Genomic DNA, 18,975 nt, shown 5'->3' on the forward strand with positions numbered 1-18,975 from the left:
GTCTTTTTTCCTTTTTTTTTTTTTTTTTTTTTTTTTTTTCACAAACTCGGTCGAATGATATAATAGGTTGTCTGTTGTCGGGGTGATAAGATCGCGCGAGATTTTCATGTTTAGCTGTCGCTGCTCTTCCGCCCTCGAGAGATCGATATTTCGGCCAACGCTTGAGCGTAAATCGATGAAAACGAATGAACGACGGGACGAATAACTCCCGGTGAAACCTTGGCCAACTTAATTAGAAAACCCACAATAATATGCGCGTGTGTATCCATTACGCGAGGACGTATGGTCGACAACGAGCCGATGGAGCGTTTGGTAAAAGTAAGTCGCTAAAGAGGAGCATATAGGATCGGTAAGTATATCCGAGAGAGATGCGTGTGTGGACAAGAGACATGTAGGGGGACAGGAAACGAAGAGTCCCCAGGACAGACGCACACGTGTCATTAGCAGTGCGCGATCGGCGAACCGAGGCTTACCGCTGAACGGCACAGTTTTGCCGATGCCGCGTGAAACTATATAAGCGATCGGCGCCGCGTCGCGGCCTTGTACTTGGCGCGTGCAAGGATGTCAGCGCGGACGGTCCTGTCCTTGTTGCTGGTGATCGGTATCGGGGGCGCCGCAGCTCGGGGCGCCTGGCTCGCCGGTCTCAAGGGTCTGTTGCAGGGCTGCCCCGTGAGATCGGTAAAGGTCGAGCCGAATACCTCGACACCGGCTCACGGCTTTGTGCGGACGCTCTCGGAGTGCGTGAGGCGCAGGACTCTCATGGCCATCGACCGCATGCTCGAGGACGACGTCGTGCCGATCTTTGACGGACTCGAGCTCGTACGGTTCGTCGGCCCGAGCCAGCGAACTGCCGATCGGCCCGTCAACTCCAGCGTTGACCATCACGTTCGGTGGGTATACGACTCTTGCCTCCTCGATTTCGAAGGGTAAACGTCCAACGACGTCGCGCCTCGTGTCAGAGATCGGTGCTGTTCGAAGAAAAACGCGTCGATTCGTCGGTACGGAAAGTTATTGCAGTAGATGACACGCAAGAATCATCGAGTGAAAAATAAAACAAATCGTAAATGATTTAATTGCTCCGCGAGCTTTGTAATTTATTTCCTTGTTTGCTAGCTAAATCCGGTGAAAAGTGTGTTATTAAAATTATACAACCACACGATAGCACCAACGATAAAAGATCGAGTTGCACGCATCAGTTGAAAATTGTCCATTAGGCATTAAAAAAAATAAATCCAAATAAACGGAGCGTTTTCATTTTGTTTGCAGAAAATCATTGGAGCGGACGCACGATGGAGGTGAGGATGGCAGCTGGCGGGAAAAGGTGGGCAGTCGGCTGGCACGCGTATTCAGAACCCACGTAATAAGGATCGACGTCGATCGGTTGCGTGAAAAATCGGCACCCGATCAGGTCGAGGCTAGAGGTAACTTTGAAATCCTACCCCCCCCCCCCCTGCTCTTCTTCCTCTTCTCTGTAAGAAGTACGAACTTTGAACTTACCGGGTGCAACTCTGTCGGTATCTTTGGTTAATTTTCGGAATTAAAGTCAAACTCAACGACGGGCATGTTTTTCAATTGCAAGTCGGTGAACGTAAAATTGTTTCCAGTGTCGCAATTAAACTGTTCATTATCTTGGAAACCGGTTACATACCACTGATCGCGTGAATCCCCGAGTGACTCATTGATCCGCAAACAAGCTAGAACATACACACCCACGTGTGATTAATCCGCAGGCCGGCGTCGTCGCAAGCACCAGATGAGCATGCTGCCGATCGTCATGATGGGGATGATCCTGATGGGCAGCGTCCTGACGCCCATGGCCTTTCAATTTCTGGCCGTGTTGGGCGGCAAGGCGCTCATACTCGCGAAAATGGCCCTCATGATGTCGAGCATCCAGGGCCTCAAGCGGATCGCCCAGAGCGGCATCAACTACGGGCTGTACCACACCGGCGTCCCGGAGCCCTGGCACGAGCGCAGCGTCCACCAGCTCGAGCTGCCCATCGAAGCCCCAGGGTATAACCACCAAGGACTGCCCGACAGTGTCAACGCCCTACCACCGGGACCTTACTTTGGACACTTTTCCCGGCGATCCACCGGCCGGTTAGCTTCTTAGGCTATTTTTTTTTTTTTTTTTTTTTTTTCCTTTCCTTCCTTTTTTTTCCCGACTTTGAATATAATATGTCATCGAGGGAAACAAGGACCTTTCCATTCTCGCGTGAGGCGTCGCGGAAGAAGCGCGACCCAATTATAGGTTCGTATACGCACACGAGCACGCGTCGTATACCGGCGACCGACCGCGTCGCGCGTGTACAGATGTGGTTTGTATTTTTTTTTTGTTTTACGCATCGCGCGTTCGCTGCTAACGTCCGAATCGAGCAACGGCACTGCCTGTGTGTAATTTGTGTATAATTTAAAACTGTACCATATATATATGTTATTTATTTGTCTCTATATTGATGATATACCATGCCGTAGCCTACTTTTTACGCCGATTGTCAATGTGTAAGAGATTCTCGCGGTCGCACGTACAACGTGTATACGCCGGTGTGATATTGTATATCAGAAGTGCAACATTTAGGTGGTTCTTTCATGACTCCCGAGTCAAAGACGCGACTACATCAACTTGATAGTTATCAATACTGCTTAAATTTTAAACGATTATTTGTTAACATTATTTATTAAGTCAAATTGAGTACTGATTCGAAATTGTACATCATGATATCCGATATAGGACACGAAAATGTATATATGATTGTGTTTCTTTTAATGTCTTTTGATTAAGTCTGTAAACATATACATTTCGAGATGGCAGTATGTTTATTTTGTTGTGTCAGTTTTTCACTTGATTATGTTCAGCAAATAAACAACTAGGCTGCAACTTTCGGTACAAAAATGCTTAGTTGCCATAAGAGCACACGTTCAGAATTTGCTTTTCATTTATCATTTTCTTGCGTTTATATTCGTTATTCTATACTCTATAAAATTTTGAGAGGTATAGTGTATTGTAACTCAATAAATGATTCCCCAAGGTTTCATACCATTCTGTTCATAAACAATTCATGAAAGAACCACCTTAATGGAGTGGTTGTCGCGCGGTTCGGGTCTGGAAATTTCCTGTGATCACTTGGAACGGCGAGTAATTCCTAGGAGCGACGAATCCTTGATCCTTGTTTATTGTGTACGCGTTCTGGTGCAAATATAATGTTTTGTATGAATAAATAACAACGACTGCAAGAGACATGGCAGCCACCACGTGGACTTCTTATTTTGGATGCATTTTGTAAATAAACCAATAAAATTAACAAAACCACGGCTAATGGCAAAACGACAACTCGTGCGAGGAAACACGTTTACAGGGCAGTGGTGCGGATACATGATTTTTTTTTTTTTGTTTCTTTTAATAATAAATCCTTATTCTATACATTACATGGCATTTCATCTACAATTCTCAAAGTTACGTAATACTTTTTCCTCCTGCTGCTTTCTCGGCCTCCGTCCATCCGCCTCGTCGTTATCTTTTTTCTTTCCGCTGCACGATGAATGCGTGAAAATTTGAAAAGAGTCCATGTGCACGCGCGCAAACGTCCCCACACCAAAATCACTTTTCTTCTCGTTGCACTATTACTCGCGCATGTTTTTTTATATCATGTATAATATATAGTTATTCGTTTCTTTTTTTTTTTTTTTTTTTTTTTTTGCTCCTTCACGTGTATATCCTTAATTTTTTCGTCCTCGCGAACTCATATACGCAACACACGACACGCGACGCGGTAAAATGAATAAGTGTACATATAGTAGCGACGATCGGAAACACGGGGAAGGAAGACGATTCGAAATAATTAAACAAGTCGCGCATGACATTGCTGGGGGCCTGGAATCGGGGCGATCGCCAAGCATTTCTCACTACATCGCAGTTAACGGTACGCGCGTATAAATAAGTATTCCTTATGCACGTAAAGCGTAAATTATCACAATGTAATTTTTCTTTTCATGTTTCCACAAACTTTTTGTTCTTTCATCGTCATATACCAAATTAGCGTAATTATATTAGTATATCACAAATCCTATTGAACCTACGAAAATCAATGCGCTCGTGCTTCGTACTCATATATATCTATATATCAACACTTTCTTTGACAGAGCCTATTTTTTTAAACGATTCGAAGCTTACGGTGACATTGCACCCTGAATTTCCGATGCGAAAGAACAATGTTAATCTTACGTAGGGGGTGTAGGAGGAAATGGACGAAAAAGTATACAAAAAGGCTCTGGCTCGCGTATAGGTACATGAAATATACATATACACACACGCGCACACACTCTCTCGTTTTATTGCTTATGCGTTCGTTCTCTCGCGCCGCCAATACATGTTATGCTTATAATTATAATATTATGGTACGTGAAGGATATACATCGAAGGACTGAGGGTGTCGGTTAATTTTATTACTCATCATGTTGTATGTACAAGCCAGAAAACGTCATCGTTTGCGAAATTAGTTCACAAACGGCTAATGCGTTGATCATTATATGCATAACGTTACATTCGTTCTTTTTCACACACGCGCTTTTTTTTTTAATTTTTCGTCTCACGTGTAAAAGAGATCAACATTTTTCAATCGCCTTTCTTTTGTGTTGCCTTCTTTTTTCAATTGTACCTTTCCCCGTCCATCTCGCGATAAATGGATGGTTGACGATTTTTGTATATTGGCGTTTTTCGTGTTTGTTCTCTTGAACACTTTTCGAGGAAAAAGAAAAACAATCAAGTACAAAAGAGCCGCGTTCGGTCGCTCGTTTTTTTCGCGTCGAAAAAAAATTAATTGGTAAGTGCTTTTGTTTTGGTTCGATTAGTTATTTATCATCGATTTCCAGTTATCACGTGTATTTCATACAATGCGCGTGTCATAAATGCTCGAAACTTTAGCTCCGCACAAAACGTCCGTGTAATAAGGTATATATTTATATAATATAAAATTGTCGCTTTTTTTGATATCCGATAATTCAATACTGTACTCTCCCCCACTTTTTTCCCTCCAACGAGAACAAAAAACGTTTTTTTCGTTTTATGTTTTTTTTGTTTTGTATTGATTTTTTTTGTTTTTTTTTAATTTACGAAACGTGAAAAAAGACACGATTGAAAAACGCAAGTGTCGTGTATTACCGTGAAAAAAACGGGCAGTCTGTTAATTTTTGGGGTAAAGATGTTTTTATATAATATACATACATCATAAACAATGGCAATAATGCTATACACTTATACATCGTGTCTTTTTTAATTTCACACAGGTATAAGTGATTCATTGCTTCTTTTCATTCTTTCTTTTTTGTTTTCTTCTTAAATTCGTCGTTGTCCATTGTAAGTAATATATGAAAATGTGTCAAAATCTCGAGTCACAGGGTAAGATAACGTACAAAAAAAAAAAAAAAATAAGCAACGATGAACAGCTTGTAAAAAATCGACAGAGCTTCGGGGTGGAAACGTCATAGCCCGAAAAGAAAAAGTATGTAGGTAAGTATACATATTTAAAGCTCTTTCGACGGCAGTGGATACATAAGTATTTTATTGTTAAGTACTTATTCGTTGAATTCTGGCGAGACGTACTTATAGTCAACGTATGTACTTAAATCTGCTTTTATATATCAATGACCTATTTTTTTATATTCATCCAAAATTCTCTCTCGCAAGATTTTACGATTATACAATCAATAATAATCATATATATCATCCTTTTATCATCATCATCACGCTCAACAGCACCTATGTCGTGTATTTTAATGTATAATATATCCATACCATATAGTACAACCGCGCAAAAAGAGAGGAGGTCCTAAATATTTATATATATATATATATATATGTATGTATAAATATTTATATATCATATAATCATCAAAAAATGTATACATGCATATAAATATCTATCTATGTATATGTGTATACTCGTATTCAAACGGTCGTCTCCATAACGTCGTCGGTGTGACAGGTGGTGGTGGCGTACTGTCAACAGATGCTGTCCTTGGAGTACTTGTCGGCAAACTCGTCCTCCTCGTCGTCGAGATCGTCTATGATTTGTGGCGGCTGCTGGTGGTGCAGGTGCAGCTGCTGCTGCCTGTGCCAAGTTCCGAGCATGCTGTTACCGTCGTGGCGGCCGATACGGGCAAATGTCGAGTTTGCGTAGCGCGGCTGCTGCTGCTGCTGCTGCTGCTGCTGCTGCTGTTGTTGTTGATTCATTTGTTGTTGTTGGTGAACGGACGAGTCGAGGTTGCCGTTGTTGCGGTTGACGCTCGAGTGGTTCGTTGGACTGTTGAGGTGGTTCACGCTCAGTACTTGGACCTTCTTCTTCTGCAGGCGCGTCTGCTCGTCCGCCTATTAATGATATAGTTAGAGACCACAAGTTGTTAGGTTATGATTACAAGCTGTTTGTTATCATTCGGTATACCTGATGCGGTAGCTTCTTCTGCAGGTGACGTCTTTGGAGTCGGCGTCGCCGGTACAGGCAATACTTGAGGCAGCCGGTGGCCAAGAGGAGGATGAGGAATATACCCAGGGCTCCGGCTCCGATGGCCACGTAAAGCAGCGTCACGCCGAATCGGTACGAGCAGTTCTCCTCGCGCTCGTCGAACCCGGAGGGACAATGGTGCACCCCGTCGCACCACAGCACTGAACTTATGCACGCGTTCAGCTCTGGGCATCTGCAATTGAATTATTATTATTTTTTTGTTTAATATACAACACGAGAAAACGCTGAGCTTGATCATGTATGGCCTTGTTGTTATCGTCACGTGCGCGATTAATGTATTTATATCTCCCTCGTATATTCTCCATCCAGAAAAAAAAGCCTCATCGAGCGGGCGTTTTCTCACGTACTCATTTTATCTCCCAATGATGATGCATTGTCACTTTCCGGACGCGTGAGCGCGACAATATCTTTTACCGATGAAAAACCGAAGCAGGTATATAATAAACAAACGGATGGAAAAAAAGGTTCATTCACCTGTAAGGGCACTCAACGTTGGAGGGCGCGAGGGCCCCCTCGAAGAAGTTGTCGTCCGCCGGGCCGGCCAGTAGCCTCTTGGAGATGGCCATCCAGGTGACCACGTAGTAACCCGGCTCCTGCTGCAGGAACTCGACGACGAAGCTCCTCGAGTGTTGCTGCTGTTGCTGGTGCGACTGGGGCGGCCGATCCCCAGCCGCGGCCACGACGTCGCTCGTCCGATTCCAGCCCCCGGAGATGAGGTCGACGATCCTTTGGCCACCACTGCGCCGAGCAGTGCCGTTTCCCTCGGCCGGACACACCACCGTGCGGTCTCGCGTGTTTGCCGCCGGATAGACGATTATGCGGTTGCGCGTCGGGCACTCGTCGAGGTTGTGCCTCGTCAGCCGAAAGCCCGGGGTCTTCAGGTAGAGGAAGTGCAGCCGCGAGTCCTCGGGCTCTATGAGCCACGGCTCGTTCACGCAGTGCGTCACCTCGGCGGCGCTCGCTCCCCCGGAGCGCTGCTGCTGCGAGGGCTCCTGCGACGGAGCGCCCATGAGCACCGGACCGAGGCTCTCGTCAACCGTCGCCAATCCACCCAGCCGGTTGCGCAGCACACCCTCCGAGGCCAACAACGACGATCCCGATACCTGTACATGGGTAAGTGGGATTTTAACTTTTTTTCTTTTTTTCAAACAAAATTCATCCCTTTCGGTTGTACGCGATAATTGTAGGTGTACCGTGTTGCGGAGCGGGCCAGACGACGCCGGGGTCAGGGGTGGGCTGCGCAGCGAGATCTCGCCACTGGTGCCCCTGAGCCGCCTCTCCTCGAGCCTGCTCAGCCTCGACGAGTCGGACAGCGAGTGGGACGAGCCGTGGCAGGCCTGGGCACCGGCGGCGGCCGCGGCTGCAGCTGCTACCGCGCCGGCCGAGGTGTGCTGCTGCTGTTGCTGGTTATGGTGCTGATTGTGGTGCTGCTGGCCGAGGTTTGTGGCGCCCAGAGCTTCCCCGGGGACGGCCAGGGTGGGTGTGGTGGCCGAGGCCACGGGCACGAATCGGTACTCTCCCTCGAAGAAAAAGTCGAGGTAGTCCTGGGTGACGTTCATCCGCGTGACGACGAAGCTGAGCTCGAGCACCGCCGAGGACAGGCTCTGGAAGACCATCCGCTCGCTGAGGTTCGAGCACAGGCAGTCCCGGGGCAGCTGGACGCCCTGCCACGGGTACTCGGCCAGGCGAAGCTCAGCCGTGCCCTCCTCTGCTGGTTTTTGGAGATGAACGAAAAGAATATTAGAATACTACATCAGAAGGGAAGAACCAAGCGACCCACCGTTCTTCTGTTTGGAGCCGACGGTTCTCCGGTTGTTCCCCGTGGGCCTCTCGCAAGACCACCTGTTGACGAGCGGATCGATCCTGGATTTGCAGCTCCTCCCGCCGAAGGAGGCCCTCGTAATGGCCAGCTCGAGTCTCCGGTCGGGCCCGACCTCGAACCGGTACACGCAGCTCAAGTTGGCCGCGCCGCCCCGCCCGTAGAAGAAGACGCTCCTCGGCGATCCGAAGCTTTGGAACTCGGAGGCCGAGCCACCGGCGCTCAGCACCCGGTTGCAGGAGCTGGCCTCGTGCACAAACTCGTAGCGCACGACGAAGCTCACCGGGTACAGGGCGCTGCCCTGGCGGAGGACGTGCTCGAGGGTCAGGTGCCGTCCCGTCGACACGTAACTCTCGGCCATGCTGCAGGGACGCGTGTGACGGCTGCCGTTGCGCAGGAGGCTGTGGTCACAGAGACGAGGCACCTCGTCCTTGCAGAACTCGCCCATCAGCGTCGCGTTCTAGGAAACGAGAAACCAGAGGTTGGTTTGTTTTGCTCCTCCCACTTGCATTACGTTAGAATGACAAAAATCCGATAGTCCTTTTGTCTATTGATTATATTTTCCAATTGAAAAAACAAACAATAAGATAAAAATTGAAATCACTGGTCAATCAACATTTTCCAAAAAAATGCGCATATGTATGTCCGAATTTCCACGCGCGTCTGATCAGACACGGTCTGTTTCTACTTGCGCGGACGCGCACACACGACGAGGGGGGTGGGGAGCAAGATAAGGCTGAAATCCACGCGAGTCGTAAAATTTTTCCAATCTCCTGATGGAATCGAAAACTCCTCGGCTCTACCCTTTGCAGATCCCTCCGTAATAAAACACCCTCGTGGAAAAATCCGCATTTACAAAATGAGACTCAATGGAAAAAAAAGCTGCGCACACCTCCCTGACTCCCGAGGCAGCGTCCGACGAGCCGGTGGTCCCCGGATGGGCAGCGTCTCCCTTGAAAATTCTCGAGGAAGCCGTGGCGTGCCTGCCGCGCTCGTCGCCGATTCGCTCGCCGTTCCAGATGAGCAGCTTGACGTTGCACTCCGTCCCGGGGACCGCGTCGCCGGGCACTGCCGCGAGACTGCTCGTGGGGTCGGTGGTCGCCGCGTAGTACTTGACGAACGCCAGCCAGACGATCTCGTTGGGCTTGCCCTGGAAGTGGTAGCGGCAGGTCGTGTTTGGCGGCAACGAGTGCTTAGGGTTCTCCAACATGCCCGAGCTGCTCTCGTAGCTCGAGATGTAAAAGTCGCACTTGTCGTTGTTCTTCATCACGAAGCTCGCCGTCGAACGCTCGTCCACGAATATCACCTGCGTTTCGGGCAAATCGTACGTGCGTGTATTTTCATTAACCCTATTTATTATTTTCTAGGGTGTGAGACTCACCTGCACTTCGAGCTCGAAGCCTGGCAGAAAGGACAGGGGCACGGGATGGAAGGGGTTGTCGTAAGGCGACGTGTGGAACTCGAGGAGCATGGTGTCGCGGCTGCCAACGACATCGGGGACGGCGTCGCCACCGCAGAGCCTGACGAGGACGCGGTCGGACGTCGAGCCACCGTCGTAGACCGTCAGGTAGTCCTGCACCACGTTGCACTGGTCCCAAACTCTGTGCGCGTTACAGCCACATGGGAATTTGGTTATTTTCGTTTCGGTTACAAAAAAAAAAAAAAAAAAAAAAAAAAAAGATTCCATCCCAGGTTTATAATATATACAACCGAGTGACAATCGGTTAAAATCATCCCTCATCGGCGACGACGGGTCTTAATTTAATTATCTGGTCCTTCAAACGAAAAGCACACACCGAGAGAGAGAGAGATCGCGATCACACACGCGAAATATTTTACTATTGTTATAGGGTGGTACGCAGATAGCGAGTGTCTATGTGCCGAGGACCAATTAATTAATTCAATCTTCATCATTCGGGGGACCGGTATAGCATCATATAGCGAAAGTTTACCATTATAACCGTATATCTTACGTGTTTATGTATTCATGTGTTGTACCGTTATAACTTCCCGGTATACAGTTGGGTTCTGCCTCCACGTGACGTTTCGACGCGCGAAACGAAACTCTGACCAAACGATCGATAAGTACCCGCTCTCTACATTGCACCCACACTTTCCGCACCGAAATAACCGGCCACGTATAATTAATACAAGCCAAAGTCTACAACCCGACACAAATACACCCCTGCTCATAAATATGTTCGTCGCGCATTAACGAGTAAGTGGGTGTGGGGGGGGGTGGAGGAAACGCGAGGCACTTATCGGGGTGGGTTATAAATAATCATAAAGTCGAGAGTATAGGTACGGGGGCGAGCTAAAGTTAATTAGTACATAATATAATACACAGCACGTTCGGCGACTAGGCATTGCACGTGTATATTAGCCTGTACAGTTGCTACTGCTGCCTCGACATACGTATATATGTATATATGTATGTACACACAGCGAAAAGTAATCGATTCGGGTCTGTCAATCGCTTGATAAACTGGGCCGAAGTTACTGCGGAGAGTTTCGCACGGATATATACGCGGCCGGCTTAATTTATTCATCCACCGACGAGTCGTTACGTTGCATCAAGTTATTACAAAGCAACGTGTGTACGTGTACACGTATATACTGGTTCTTGTACATTTCGTTTTTAGAGCTCTTACACGCGTAAGGGCGTATACTCGCACGCAAGTAAATTTGTCGCTTTTGACGATGTATTAAATTACACGCGTCGATTAGACCGCCGATTCCCGGTGATTAGCGTTTCAAGCACGTATTGTCTGCCAAAGTAAAAAGCAAAGCGGCCAAACTCGCGGAAATATTCGGGTGCGCGGAGGAGCGAACAAAAATGTAATCAAGCTTAAGTTCTCCAATGTACAGCGGACCGTAAGTCACCGGGGGGAGGATGAACAGGGCGCGCGCACGAGGAAAAAAATCGGTTGGACGCACCAGAGCAAACAAACAATGAAACGAAGGGGAAAAAAAAAAGTGAGCCAACCTGAGCGTCCTCCTGCTGGTGTCGTACTTGTTGACTTGGTCCTTGATGTGTATCTTGTGGCTGTTGCGCTGGCTGACGGCTAACAGGGCCCTGTGTCCCGGGGGCGCGCGCTTCTGCTCTATCCTGTAGTAGCAGGTGACATTGCGCGGATACACGCCCGGATAGTTGGGCGACTGCAGCCGGCAGGCGCGCTGGTCGCATCTGCAATAACACACGTATATATACATGCGCCTCGTTAAACTTGCACGGGGGTTTTAAGTACAACCCCCGCTCGATGCCGCGCCAGCGCTTCCACACCCACAGTTTGTATATTATATATACATACTCCTTTATATAAATTACATTGTATGCGCGTATATATGTAGGTATATATACGGATATTATCTTCTTCTCCTTCGGCGTGTGCCGGGAGACGACGGCGTTCAAGGCGATACACACACCCATGCACGCGAACGTGCAGATTTTACGTGTTTTCGCACGCGCTCGCGTTTTCGTATTAATGAGGCGTCGCAGCTATAACACTGTACGTAACGGGGTGCGCGCCACTGCTGCAGCTGGGCCTCGTTAAACTTGGATATCCAAGGGGGAGGGAAGAGAAAGGGCACATGTATATACAGGGGGTACGGGGGGCGGGGAGGTGTCGAGAGGGTACGTTCTCTCTTGGGTCGAGACACTTTGATTTTTCCCGTCCCAGAGCTCTGGGATTCATCAAGTGCGCGATGCGCTCTTCCATCCCGGCTCCTTGTTTTTTTTTTTGTTTTTTTTTTTCTCTCTTTCCCTCTTTCCTTCCCCGTTTGCTTTACTTTCTTCACTTTTTAATTAGATCATCGATGTGCCCCTGTTTTGCCACGCGGAGGGTTTGCTCTGTACTCGGTATCGGGGCAATTGCAATTTTTCTGTCTTCTTTCGTTGAAAAAAACAAACAGCTTTCAACTTGTTACGAAAAAAAGGGATGTCACCGCAAACTTTCCCAGATGAGCTTCGGAACAAGTCGCAAGGGCCCACTTGGCATGTATTTTTTGTTACCTTGCTCTCGACGCATCCGAAACAAGGCCATAATCGTTCTTACACGGTGATAACCAACTTTTCTCCCCTTCGGGGCCCCCCCAAATAAATACACACATATACGTGTACTCGGTTGAAAAGAGCGACGGCGAGGGCGAGCACTTGATGAATAGATAATAAACGCGAGCTTAAAGAGACACGCATCACCGAGGGGGGGGGGATAAGCAACAAGGGAGGGTCGACCTTTGCTAATGAGCCTTGGCTCGATGAAACTTGCACGATGCGGGGCCAAGGGTCTCTCGAGAGCGCCGCTAATACCTCGGCCGCTTGGCTGCCCCAACACATTACAAGCCCACCCCTGTATACTTGTACATACACTGTATTATATGTTGAAACGAGTGCTCAAAAATATATATGTATAAGTAGGCACAAATGTGCATGTATATATATATATATATATACTAACCTCGTGAAAACGCGATCGCAGTAAGTGGCATTGACGAGCTCGCCGCGCCACGTGCTCATGCTGCTGTTGCCGTACCTCAGGTGGGCCTCGCTGCGCTTCAAGAACTTGTACGACAGCTTGAAGTCAAAGTTGTAGTTGTTGCCCTGGAACGCGATTTACATTTTTTTTTTCGTTCGATTGACCCCCCTTTGGCTGTTGAAACGACGTAGGTACAGTTGCCACTGCATTACGCGGTAAGTGTGCGGGGTCACCGCGGAGCCGATCGACTTGCTCGACGAGCAAAGACGCCCGAGCCTTTCCCGATTTCGGGGTTTATCGAAGCAATTACGCGCGAGTCAGCGATTGTTGTTCGCCAGGTACAGGCTGCACTCGGGAGCCGATCGGCAATTCCCGAGCTGTCGATAATTGCTCGCGGCATCGAAGGGTTGCTCCACAACCCCCTTTGCATCGGCGCTCGATTTAATTGACGGAGGACTCGGAGCCGCGACGTGTTTTGATTAACAACAAAGTTGGAATACATGTACATGTACGGGCACACACAACGAACCGAGGGATCGTTTTTTGCGGGTATACGGAGCGAGAGAAGGAGGGAGCAAAAAAGAAGGAAAGAAATGGAGGCGCAACCGCGGTGGTGGCGGCGCTCGCTCGGAAAAACGCCGACAGAGTAATTGAAAATGTAAATTAAACTTGCCGCGTTGCTTCGTCCCTTTTTCACGCATCGGGTGCAACTTTCGTTGAAATTTTTGAATCGAATCGTCGTCATCGTCGTCATTCGTAGTATGTATGGCGTGTCTTTCTCTCTTTTTGCTCTTTGGTTTTGCTTTTTAAAAAGATAAACACGAAGCGCTCGGAAGATGATTTTCGTCGAAACTCCGCGCAACGGGGGTATGTTTTGGAAAACACTTTTCATCAAAAGTTTGGGAAACATACCACGTGTATATGTGCGCACTCGGGAAAATGTAGTTATTTTTCCTATTAAGAGCATTTCCGCGGTGATTGAAGTATTTGACATATTGAGCGGTGAAGGATGAAAAACAGAAACAAAAAATTGCTTCGATTAAATCCTCCACGAGTTTAACACACAAAAACCCGATGTATAAACTCGAGCTGTGGATAAAAAACAGTCCAACGCTATGATGAAACTTGACTGCATTTAGATCTCGATATTATTGTATTATAATCTAAAGCAACGCGATGGTACGAGACGCGCCATAATTAAACGCATATATATTATATACCTGTCCGGGTAGCCACGAGAGGTAGAGGGTCAAGTTGATGGAGCGAGTCTCGCTGTAGTAGACCGTGTAGCCCCAGGCGCTGCCGCACCACTGGCCACCCGTCGGCGGCCGGCCCTCCTCGCTGATGCTCATGTAGCCGTCCGGGCAGCCGTCGGACGTGTAAGACTGGAAACGGCCCACCGTGAACGTGTCAAAGGTCAACTGCAACAATTTACAATTTTAATTTTTTTTCTTCTTCCACATTATTATATGATCGCGCAAAACAAAGCGCTCGTCCCTTGTTGCGGGCAAACATGTTTTTTCTCCGCTCGCCCGAGCTAGGAGTTTCCGCGCACCGCGGTGTATTCAGGACGAAACTTTGCGGGTAAAAATGAAAACAAAACATCTCCACCCCTACCAACAGACATTCTCCCGCGCCGTTCTCTGTTTTTTTAATACTTTCTCTTGCCTCATCGCGAGTATCGCATCCTTTTGTACACACATGTACATCTTTCTTTGTTATTATCATCATCATCATCATCATCAACATCTTTTTTATTTCAGCAAACAACGGAAACATCTCTGCGTTTCCAAAAATACACGTACACGCGTGCGTGTTTATGTATATGTTTTAAAAGCAAAACTGTTGAGTAATACTCGCGCGTCTCTCGCTGCGAATCTTTCGACGAGCTAAAAGTTTTACGTGGGAGGGGGGAGGGGAGAACTTTTCCTTTTTCAGCAAACGAATATCTAGTTTTTCCATTAACTGGGCGCCCCCGTAAATCTCGTCGGTGTCCACGTACGTGTGTATATTTATAGAGACGGAGTAACAAACACCTCGTGTATGATGTGCATCGCGACGAAAGGTCAAACGCGCGCAAATGAGGTTTCGGGCCGACGACGCGCACAAAAGTTGTCTCTCTCCTGCTGTACTACGCGGTGTTTGTAGCGAGAAAAATAAACTTTTTTTTTCCTTGGTTCTCGGGGAAAAAAAAAAAAAAAAAAAAAAAAAAGAAAATTCTCGCGGTAGTTATATTTCATTTCGTGTACAAGGTATATACACCCGGGGAGGGCTTTCAAATGCAAAACTCATTTCGAGGATGAGCGACAAGCGTGTATAAGTACGCGCGCGGGGCAAAGGAAAGAAAAAAAAAAACCACTGCTCTGCCTCGAAATCCGGCTTTCATAATCCACACTTGCCCGCTCGAGTCGCACACGGGGCGCGGCCACGCGTCACCGGAGTCCTAAAAATCAAGTGCACGATGATAATCCATATACCATGGCTTTTGTGTTCATTTGGGGGAAAAGCGCCCCGCCCCCTCGTTGAATTTCAATCGCTAAAGCGTGACACCGATTTTTCCACCCTTCGAAGGGCAGGGGTGTACATAATATAAGTAAACCGGCTCTATAGGAGTTGTGCTCGAGTAGCGGGTGCATTCTGAAATTTGCCCGAGACGAGCCAAAGGGGAAATGTGGGGCGCTTCGTTTGAATGATTGATGTTTGGCAGGAATAAAATGAACGAGAGACGCGGGACCGTAGCTCCGTACAGGTGCACCTACCTTTACTCGATTTGCTACATTCCGTGTACACACTCGTGTCCTTTGACTGCGCTTTCATTGCATTACCGGTGCATTTGTACCAAACTCTCCGCGCGTCTCGAGCCAAACACGCGGACTCGCGTACGATATTGTATCCTGCTTGAGTTGGAAATAATGCGTGCAAAAGAATATAAAGAATAAGGCAACGTACCTGCACGAGGTCCCCGAATTCCTGGCCAGCCGCAGTGAAGTTGAGGTGACACAGGAAGGGCAGCCTCTCCTCGCGTGGCCTCCGTATTTGCAGCTCGTACGTCCGACCCACATCTCCGTACAGCGTGCGGTTGCAGGCTGCGCAAGTGCACACGGGAAAAAAGGAAATAACAAGTGGAATAACAACGTTACTCGTCTCCTGCGCCTTCATTTTCTTTCGCTTCTCTCGACCCCGGGATTTTTATATTCCTCGCTCCATCCCCCGACTCGCTTTAATCGTTGTTTATTCGCACGCTGCGTGATTCCAAGTGCCGACCGAGTTTTGCCCGACGAGCGTGAAGCAAAAACCTCCCGAGGGATGCTGGAGGAAGGAAAGGAAAAAAAAAAAAACGAGTGCCCCCCCGCGCTTTTTTAGAAAAATTACAGAGCCGAGAAGTCGGCTTTGCAGCTCTTTGGAATACGTCATAATGTAAATTTTGTTTGGCTCTGGCTGTGAATCATCGTTGACAAAGCTCGGCCAAAGCCAATTATTCGGTCTTCGCAATTAAGATGCTCGCCGGGCCGTTTTTGGACCAACTTTTTCGTTATTTTTTCCGAAAAAAAAAAAGGGGGGGGGGGCACTGATATTATGCATATTCGTACATTACGTGATAAAAATACGCGAAATCTGCACACCCGCGTTACAGTACGGGACTGGTGGTGGCAACCCTCTAAAATAAATTAAGCCCACACAGTTCCAACAGTCTTTTAATCAAATCACTCAATTAGACCGTAAAAGCCAACTCGTGTGAATTAAACCCTTTTTTCCCCGATGTATTTATTAATCATAATCCTTTCGTCGTTCCCTATATGTTTGCCCGGGGTCTACCAACAAGAGGAACAGCTTGTATCAAAAATATACCCGCATTAGTCGTATGTTTTGCTGCACAACCCCCTTATACTTTAGCGTTGACAATTGTTAATACAGTACCTCTGGACGATCGACCATCCAAGCATAATATATTATATGCTCACCTCATACTTAACTTGGAGCGTAATACCCTCCCGTGAACCCGCCAACGCAGCATGTACACACTCGTGCAATTAAACATCCCTCCCTCGCGGTATAATTGTACACATAACTACGTATGTACACGGTAGGAATTAACTGCGAAACAGTTCATGAAAAAAAAAAAAAAAAGGCGGATCGCAGCTCGATCGATTGCTAAACATTAAAAGTAAAGGTGAACCTGGCGGGAAGGCAGGGCTTGATTGTTTCGCTGTTAAAAGTGGCCGGCTGTAATTTGATTGGCGTCCGTCCTATATACACACGTGTATATATATATATGTGTGTGTATATACGCGTGTTTTCCGGGGGGGGGGGGGTGCTAATCCCGGTCCTCGCCGGGAAACTTTTCCCGAGAATCAGACAGCAGATTTCCGTCGGTTATTGTCTCGAACTTTTCAGCCGCTCCCTCGGCCGAGTGGATTATTGGCGCATGCATACACTCGTACACGTAATTATATGCAGGTTTGCGACGATGATTATTATATTTATCGTGCGCAAAAATGGGGCATCGAGAATTTAATAATTCAGCGTCGCCGCGAGCTCAAATTGGAATTAAATGCATTAGCGGCGAAATGATACTATGGAGGGGGGGGAGGTGAATAAAAGAGAGAGAGAGAGAGAGAGCTTGTCCGGGTGCACTATTTAAATATAATCAGAGAGCGTGCGCTGAAAATTCATTAAGAATTCCTCTCCTTCTCTTTCATTTTTTCTCCCTCGGTTATTTGCGTGATGCAGGAGGAGGATTATTATTACTGGCGTTGCACCGGTTTTTTTTTTCGCCTTCCTTCGATTTCATTATGTTTAATTTGAAAACGCGCGAGAGCGAGCTCGTTCGGAATGTAAAACGGCAAATCTTGTAAATAAATCTTTTTTTCTCTCTCTCTCTTTCTTTTAAATCCCGCAAAAACTGCGGGTGGCCTTTTTTTATCACCGAGGACAGAGATATTACGCGTCGAAGCGACGCGAGACTCGGAAAGAGGAAAAAAAAACAAAACAAAAAAAAAAAACAATCGTCGCCCAAGTACGTAGGATGTACCAGCACAATGCGAGCTGCACATCATACTCGACGACTTGACTCCGATGCTCGAGAGAAATGTGTATACGGCACAGGCACGGGGTGCAACCCACAGCACGGATGTAGAGCGCGAATAAGTACACGTCAGGACCAAAAAGCAGTAAAAGTATGTATACGCGCGAGAGGGGGTGGACGACACGACGAACGAGTAGGAGCAGGAGGGGGTTAAAGAGGATCCATCGGGCGCTAAAGCGGGGCGCGCTCACCGCGTAATATCCGCAAGAGAGAAAGAGGGAAGGAACAAGCCTCGTCGTCGTCGTCGTCGTCGTCGTAAATCCCTCTCTTTCTGTTCTTCCTCCAACTGCAGCCCACCCACCCGCGTCTTCCTGCACTCGCGCGGTTCTAACGAGCGAGCATATTTTTCTCTCCTCCCGCTCGGCGAGATGTGCGAGGTGGATGTTTGTATATACGAATGGTGTGTACATTATACGCACAATAAAAAAAAAAAAAAAAAACCGAGCCAGTCGAGTGAGGATTTCATGCAAATGCTCCCCACCTCCCCTTTGCCCCCCGAAAATGAGCGAGAGACTAAACATCTCTGGAAAAGAAATAACGTAGCCCCCCTTGACCCCCCATTATGTGTACGGTTGTGATTTTCAACGACAGGACAAGTGTACAATGTAGGCGATAGTTCAAAATCAGGGTAAAAAGGTCTATTATATGATAGGGAGTGGATATTATAGATGAAGCAATAATAGTATCGATAATATTGAAATACTAACGGGTGCAGTACTCGGGCTCGTCGCTCTTGTCGCACTCGTCCTCGGCTCCGGGAGTGCAAAACTTGCCTTCCTCCTGGCAATCGTTTTCACCGTCGCAAAACTTGTCCTGGGCAATGCAGGCGCCGGTACTCGTGCACCTGTGCTCGCTCACCTTGCAACTCCTGCTCGCGTTGTGCACCAGTCCCACCGTGCTCGTCGCAATCGTCGTCCTGCCGACACCAGCCCCGTTATTGGCCCCGAGCAGGACCGATTGCCGTTGTTGTTGCTGGTCGCGGTGGCGATTAGCCCCGGGCGTCGTCTCGGCCCCGCCCCCCGCGCGGCACACCACCACGAGGAGGCTCGCGGCAGCCAGGAGCAGGCAGCCCGACGACAT

The 18,975-nt window shown here is 47.8% G+C and overlaps 2 protein-coding genes across 2 annotated transcripts; one reads left to right on the forward strand and one right to left on the reverse strand.

The window, feature by feature from the left end:
* The first annotated feature begins 561 nt into the window (after positions 1–561).
* Positions 562–2,110, forward strand: Osi23 (DUF1676 domain-containing protein Osi23). Its single transcript, XM_089596862.1, has 3 exons — positions 562–890; positions 1,267–1,421; positions 1,731–2,110. The coding sequence occupies exons 1-3, from the start codon at positions 562–564 to the stop codon at positions 2,108–2,110; spliced, it is 864 nt and encodes a 287-aa protein (XP_089452988.1).
* Positions 2,111–5,905: 3,795 nt separating this feature from the next.
* On the reverse strand, positions 5,906–18,975 carry LOC106639496 (uncharacterized). The gene is made up of 12 exons (XM_023390374.2): positions 18,603–18,975; positions 15,759–15,895; positions 14,030–14,230; positions 12,792–12,934; positions 11,321–11,521; positions 9,716–9,935; positions 9,227–9,640; positions 8,318–8,794; positions 7,709–8,221; positions 6,990–7,618; positions 6,435–6,687; positions 5,906–6,361 (listed from the first exon to the last, which is right to left on the reverse strand). Exons 1-12 carry the CDS (start codon positions 18,973–18,975, stop codon positions 5,996–5,998), a joined length of 3,927 nt encoding a protein of 1,308 aa, XP_023246142.2. The 3' UTR covers positions 5,906–5,995.

This window comes from Copidosoma floridanum, unplaced genomic scaffold, assembly GCF_036245765.1.
Source record: "Copidosoma floridanum isolate Cflo_tuat_1 unplaced genomic scaffold, Cflo_Japanese_pri ptg000030l, whole genome shotgun sequence".
In the NCBI taxonomy this organism is placed as follows: Eukaryota; Metazoa; Arthropoda; class Insecta; order Hymenoptera; family Encyrtidae; genus Copidosoma; species Copidosoma floridanum.

Coding starts and splice junctions, on each gene's coding strand:
- Osi23 (XM_089596862.1), top strand. CDS start 562: ATGTCAGCGCGGACGGTCCTGTCCTTGTTGCTGGTGATCGGTATCGGG. Junction 891..1,266: donor AGCGTTGACCATCACGTTCG/GTGGGTATACGA, acceptor TTTTGTTTGCAG/AAAATCATTGGAGCGGACGC. Junction 1,422..1,730: donor CGATCAGGTCGAGGCTAGAG/GTAACTTTGAAA, acceptor ATTAATCCGCAG/GCCGGCGTCGTCGCAAGCAC.
- LOC106639496 (XM_023390374.2), bottom strand. CDS start 18,975: ATGTCGTCGGGCTGCCTGCTCCTGGCTGCCGCGAGCCTCCTCGTGGTG. Junction 8,795..9,226: donor CTGCCTCGGGAGTCAGGGAG/GTGTGCGCAGCT, acceptor CTCGTTTCCTAG/AACGCGACGCTGATGGGCGA. Junction 6,362..6,434: donor AGAAGAAGCTACCGCATCAG/GTATACCGAATG, acceptor TATCATTAATAG/GCGGACGAGCAGACGCGCCT.